This window comes from Egretta garzetta, unplaced genomic scaffold (assembly GCF_000687185.1).
Source record: "Egretta garzetta isolate BGI_Z169 unplaced genomic scaffold, ASM68718v1 scaffold293, whole genome shotgun sequence".
Classification (NCBI taxonomy): Eukaryota; Metazoa; Chordata; class Aves; order Pelecaniformes; family Ardeidae; genus Egretta; species Egretta garzetta.
In genome coordinates, this window is record NW_009259318.1 from 3,878,968 (window position 1) to 3,885,716 (window position 6,749).

Here is a 6,749-nt window from a genome sequence, read left to right on the forward strand (position 1 = left end):
ATTTCTCGTAAGGATGGCACCTCTAAAGCTGATGCTCAGCTATATCTGTAACCATCAGTGTGGATCAGATGTGGAGTAGGTTAGGTAGTTTAATAAATAGCAGCAATCTCAAAATTCATCATTGGTGCATCACCTCTACTGTTCAGCGTAATCAAATGTTACACAGTTGAGAAAAGGGAGTGCCAATCTGTTACACTGAGTGATAACCCAGGTGCTTATGTGATGGGGTGCAACATAAAAAGTACTTGTCATCATTTTTAATGACAAGAAAAAACATAACTGGAGTCCCTAGCACAGTGCTATCTGGAGTCATCCAGTTCACCGTGTTCATCCAGTTCAAAGGATAGCCCTGCCTGTCAGCATGAAGCAAGATCAGGACCTCGTTCATCAACCCCCCCTGCACATGCATGTACTGTTCATTTCCAGGCATTTGTGATTCAAAAACCTCTCTGCATGTGCAGAGGTCATCTTGCGCACACATAGCCCTTTTGGACACTCAGAGTCTTTAAACAGACCTGTCCCAGGACCTGTTTGTTCCTGCCATATATTAATTTGAAAGCTGTTGTCTGCCTACAGAAGAGGAGGCTTTTATTTTTCCTGTGTGGAAAGATGTGTCAGGAAAACTGATGTTGGTACATGAAGCTGTTGGATTAACTGACACAGTCTGATTTTCCTTTTTCCTTTTAGACACAACAGAGGAGCCTGCACCACAGCCCAACAACACAATAGGCTCCATCATTGGTGTGATCCTTACAGTTTTTGTGGTTGGAGCAATGTACTTCATCTGCCAGAGGGTGCTGTGCCCACGCATGAAGGGAGATGGGGAAACAATGACCAATGATTACGTGGTGCACGGACCAGCCTCTGTACCTCTTGGTTATGTGCCTCACCCAAGCTCTTTGTCAGGGTCTCTTCCTGGTGAGTAAATGGTGTGATCCTTGTCCTGCTCTTTGGTACCACAGTAGCTGAGTACACAGGAGATGTCCATTCCTGATGCGTAATTCTTGGAAGCTGTTGGAAGCAAGGACCATCAAGGCTTGTCACCACCCTTATAATAATGAGCTGCTACTTTACCTATGCTATTCACAAGCATTTAGATACTTAGCAGAATCATAAGCTCAAATAGATACACATACTGGTGGGAGTTCTCTTCCTTTGGTACTAAAGAAACCTCTTTTGGGGCTTTTATAGCATCAGCAAGGTATCATGGGACTTTAAACAATATGTAATTATTCTTGTTAGATTTGTAGACTGGATTTGTAAGCTTGTGAAACTTCTTGTAAAGTCTGTAATGACCAGCAATAACTGTGGTCTCGGCTTATTTCTTGTGATGATGAAGTTTCCAACACCAATCCAAGGGCATGAGGCCACTGCTGTTTAAAAAGTAAGACTTAACCACAATGTTGCATTTCATTTATATGCATTGCTTCTGTATATATTGATTAAATATGTACTGTAACTTGTGGCTTTGGATCCAGCAGGTTCCAGTCAGAACATAGAGGTTCTGCAAGGCTGTTACAGGGTTAAAATAATGCACCAAATTTCTTTACTTTCTGTAATAACCTGCTTTCATAAGGAGAGTCTTTGAGCAGAATTTTCACCATTATTTCGAGCACAGTGGCGTACCTCTCCGTTTCCCGCTTGGACTCTCTGCCAGCGTGCTTCAGTCCAGTAGCAAAAGCTCACTTAACGGTGTAGAAATGAAAGAACACAAACCCTCTCTTCTCTCGCACAAATTTCAGTTGCTCAGTTGAGGTGGTCAGAGTCAGTTTCATGTTTTATTCTGAGGCATAGAAATAGTGCCTGAATGCCTGTTCTCTCAAGTCTTTTCCAGCCGTTCAAGTGAAAGAAATCTGTTTCTCTTCACACAGCTCTAGTATAGCCCAGTGCCAAGTCCCGCAGCTGAGTAGCTGATACACAAAACCAACATGTTTATTCCCTGACAGTCTTCATTCCAGTTGTCCATCAAGGAGCACTGAATTTGCTCTTAATATCAAGAAGATTAATTTTGGCTTTAGTAGTTGTGCTTGTACAGCTGTTATCCTTATTATTTTTTAAAGCTTTTTCTCTGTTTGCTTCAAAGAATGGAATATTGACATACATCTTTGTTCTTCTTCAGGGATGTCTCGAGGTAAATCCGTGATCAGCTCCCTCAGCATTATGGGAGGAAGCAGTGGGCCACCCTATGACAGGGCCCATGTCACTGGAGCCTCTTCCAGTAGTTCTTCAAGTACCAAAGGCACTTACTTTCCTCCAGTAAGTCAGTTCTATTATTCATAGACATTTAATAACTTTCAGGGAAGTGCCAGTGTCTTTCTGAGGATAATTCATTGACAGATGAATGTTTTGGTTTAGATTTCTAGCCTAATAAACTTGTTTAAACATGGAGCAAGTGATTTTGAAAAGGAAGAAAGAGGAGATAGTCTTCTTCAAAAACAGTAGAGGAATTTTCTATTAATTTTAAAAAGCTGCGCGAGAGCTGAGTGCCACAAGAAGATGTTAGATTGAGTGTCAGGAGAGATGAAAAAATCCCTATAAATGTTGAGCAGATCTGGCAGAGCGATCTCCTTTCATTATGCTCTGCCATGTGCTTCTGGAGGTAAGGCTATGGTTGATTCTGTATAGACCTTTAAAGGAATTAAAGTTAAGTTTTGTGTCATGTGTCTTGCAAGTGACAGATAAATAAATAAGCAAGTGTCTTGCACCTCCCTAGCATTCCTCTAGTCACAAATGGGTAGTGTGCTGTGCTGGATGCTATGTCAAGGTTGGTACCAGCCCTTAGAGGGCTCCCTGTCTCTTTACTTCTAGCATCAGTGGTTGTTGGTTTAGCTATTTTTATATTAAGTCCTCCAAGCCACTATCAGGTGTTGAAGAGTTACATGCTTGGTCAGTGCAGGCTGAAGTCTTCAACTGTCTGTTTCCAGTTCCGAGAATCAACCAATCATGTTATATCTTTAACTTGATCAAAATACTTTTTGTGCAGTAAGAAGCATGCCTATATAGGGAAGAAATGCTTGCCTTGGACAGCTGCAAATATTATAAACAGCAGAATACTTGGGGACTATGGCTAGCAAGAGCAGACATCTGCCAGTTTGCCTAGGGCAGTGGTATCCCTAGTGACAATCTAGTATTGAACTGCTAGCTTCAACTTTGCTTTTCGGCACTGGGTATGTCAAAATAGCAACAGCAGTCAGCATTTTTTTGAGAGGAGCTTAGTAATAGCTTCTATGGGAATAATAACAAGTGACGTTTCCAGTGCCTGTTAGAAGGATCCTGTTTGCTGGGAGGGGCTATGCATGCACTTCTTAAGGTTTCTATTGAACAGTACTAAGAAGAAATTTATGAACTGATGATTTCTTGATTCTTCTTCATCTCTTTTTTTTTTTTTTTTTTAATCCCCTTAGATTTTGAACCCACCACCATCACCAGCTACTGAACGTTCACATTATACCATGGAATTCGGTTACTCTTCAAACAGCCCATCTACTCATAGATCCTACAGGTAATTATTATTACAATAGCTTCCATCAGGATCAAAGCATTAGTGTAGAAAATGCAGAATAAAGACAGCCTCTGCTCCATAAGAATTGCAATCAAAGGCCTTAATTCTGCAAGCACTAAAACAGGTGCTTAAATGGGTTCACATGTATTGTGTCACTGAAGCGTGCGCGTAAGTGCAGCACTGTTTGAGGTAAATCTTACAGTAAGCAGGTTAGTGGTACACCTCTCAGCTGTATTGCTTTAGGGGGAATGACAGCACTCATCACAAAATTAGCTAAATGCCAGAAGAAACCTGGTACCGTGATAACTTTGAGCAAAAAATACCTACCCTGGAATGAACTCTGCCTTTTTTCAGGCTTCTGTCATAAATAATTTGTTACATAATTATGAGAAATTATAGGCAAACACCGTGCAGAGGCAAGTTAGCAATATAAAGGCGAATAGGTCAGAAGTAATGTTAATATTACGGCCTAGGTAAAGCACAGAAATTCTGGTTTGACATATTAAGGGTTAATATCTGGAAAAAGTTGCTAACTTTTTGCTTATTTTCTCCAGCTAATATTTATGGGCATACAAGATTGATCTCTATTTACTTGAATGTATCTTTCTCACCTTCCCTCTAAGATGCTATTTAGAGTTCATTATTATTTTATAACTAGTTACCAAAAATAAAGAAAGAGAGACCTACTACCCAAGGGTGTAAAGGTTCCCCTCCCAAATCGCGAGTAGATCTGGTCAAGGAGAAGAGAGTGCTGTGTTTGTCTATTGAAAGAAATGCCTCCCTAACACAGAGCCTTTGGGGGCTTTTGGATAATGAGGTCTCTGGGGCTGGAAAGACATCTCTTCTCCATTAGTAGAAAATATGGCCTCTGTTGTGCAGAAGGTCAGACCAGATGATTATAATGGTCCCTTGCAGCCATATGAAAGGTCTTTTTAAGTTATGAGTAATTTTCTAATGAAATAAACCCAAATTTTGGCACTGGCATGAATCATGCTGATCACTAGTTAGCTGTTGTGACTTTTAGTATTATAAATGGTATGTATTAGGGTTGTAGTGTAGGCTTGAATGTTTTCTGAATGCTTCCCCACCCAAAAACAAACCCTGGCCTTGCTGCTTCTGATCTTCCCATCTTTTCTTGACATTCTGACTTGAATATTGAGGAGCTGCATCCCCACCTGTCCCCAATGACTGATTTTGATGCTGGCAATTGTAGCTACCACCCACCTCCCTTTCTAATTTGTTTTCTTTAAACTATCTTGGGCTCATTTTAAAAGGTGTTTTGTGGTAGCAGCATTTGGGAATTCCATCCCAGTTACTGGTCTGGCGGGTGATTCTCCTGACTGCTATGAACGTGCCAGGTGATTTTCAGCCTACCTCTCTCTCTGGACTCAGAAATTAGCATCCATAAAGTGGATAACGGAAATAGAATATCTTTTCCATACAATTGCAACACAGATATTTTTTTTCCCCCGGTGCCTTTCCAGCCCCACTCTCTTAGTAGCAACTTTTTCTACCTCAGCTAAGGCCTTAGGGAGCCCATTGCCTCTAGGTAATTAATAATTAGTATCCCTTTAACTGGTTGCTGTAATTGGATGCTGTAGCGCAAAGGTGGGCCTTCTGTGGGGGAGTTAGTGAGTTTGTGACGTCAGAGAGAGGCGAGTGTGACGCTGTGCATCTACTGCAGAGAGGCTGACCCATTCTCAGTTTCCCTCTTGGCTTATCCGCCGCTCGCTTGCTCGCGGGTGCATTGCCCGAAATGCACGGTCTTTCTGTATTCCGACACTTTCCCCACCAATCTCCCCACCGCAGCTACAGGCCTTACAGCTACCGGCATTTTGCACCTCCCACGACGCCCTGCAGCACAGACGTCTGTGACAGTGACTATGCCCCCAGCCGAAGGGTCACGGCAGCGACGGCCAAGGGCTATACCAGTGACTTGAACTATGATTCAGAGCCCGTCCCACCGCCACCCACTCCGCGCAGCCAGTACCTGTCAGCGGAGGAGAACTACGAAAGCTGCCCGCCTTCCCCATACACGGAGCGGAGCTACTCTCACCATCTCTACCCACCGCCGCCGTCCCCCTGCACGGACTCCTCATGAGGGGTAGCCCCCCCGCCCCGTTATCTGCCTCCGCTGTGAAAGTGTAAATACAAAATGTTCTACTGGGGAGGGGGGAGGGAGCTCTCGGCGAGGGATGAGGTAGGACAGTGTACAGTTAAATGTTATTAAAAGGGGTGGAGGAATACTGAAGATATTTGTACAGAAGAAAAAAAAAAGGATATTTATATATTTTCTTAAACAGCAACTGCTGCTTGTGCCATAAGAAGAAAAATTTTTGTATAAAAGAACCCAGACATTTGTACAAAAAGTTTTTATTTTTGCAAATGGAACACAAAAACATGCCTTAATCCAGTGAAGTGACTGAGCACATAAGGAAATGGAAGGACCAGGATGCGTTACTTGTCCAGCGAGGTGAGGTGTGGAGTTTGTCAATACCAAAAATGTTTAAAGTAATTAATAATAAAGAAGTCCGTCTCGGAGCAGCATACCATAGATACTTGGAAGTAGCCAAATAACCTCTATGTTAACTACGGAGGGTCAGCAACTAAAGTTAAACTTGAAAACGCAGTCAGGACAGATATTAACCTTACACAAAGGGCTTTGTTTTCTACAGGAATACAGCAATCGTAGCAGTGAATCCAGAAAAACAATCACACACTTTTTTAAATGAATACACCTCTGTTTTTCCTTAATGCGTTTACCAAACTAGAGCATTTCAAGCTCTCTCTTGCTTCTAGAATTTCAGTGATTTTTGTTGGGTATAAAGTTTGCTTTTTTCTCCTGTTTAGCTTTTCCCATCTCTTCTGCATCCTTTCTTCCTGCCTGTGTCACTTTAAATCATGGTATCTTCTCCTTATTTAAAGGTATACTGCTAGAACTGGGCTGCTGTAAATTCTTTTTTTCTTCTAATTAGCCTTGTCATGCAGTGAGTATCATGTTATACATTACCTTTTTCATTTTGCCAACACGGTAGGATTCTGTTTTGTACCAGGTCAGTACGATTTTCACACAATTGACAAGGGTAATATGCATATACCTGAATGATTTTTAGTCCCTTAAAAAAGAAAACCTTATTTTGACCTACTGCCCACAAAAATGTCAAATATTTTTATACCACATATAATATAGACAGCATATTTATAAACTATAAATTTAACCGTGAATTGTTAGTTTTACTGTAAATGA

General features: G+C 41.6%; 1 protein-coding gene across 1 annotated transcript in view; it reads left to right on the forward strand.

Annotated features, from left to right (window-relative positions):
• The window catches only part of LRP6 (LDL receptor related protein 6), a 69,666-nt gene extending 64,063 nt beyond the window's left edge, over positions 1–5,603 (forward strand). Inside the window, exons 18-21 of the mRNA XM_035892056.1 lie at positions 688–918; positions 2,120–2,256; positions 3,405–3,502; positions 5,312–5,603. Of these exons, the coding sequence (XP_035747949.1) occupies positions 688–918; positions 2,120–2,256; positions 3,405–3,502; positions 5,312–5,603 (758 nt within the window). The remainder of the gene's footprint in view (positions 1–687; positions 919–2,119; positions 2,257–3,404; positions 3,503–5,311) is intronic.
• Positions 5,604–6,749: the final 1,146 nt, after the last annotated feature.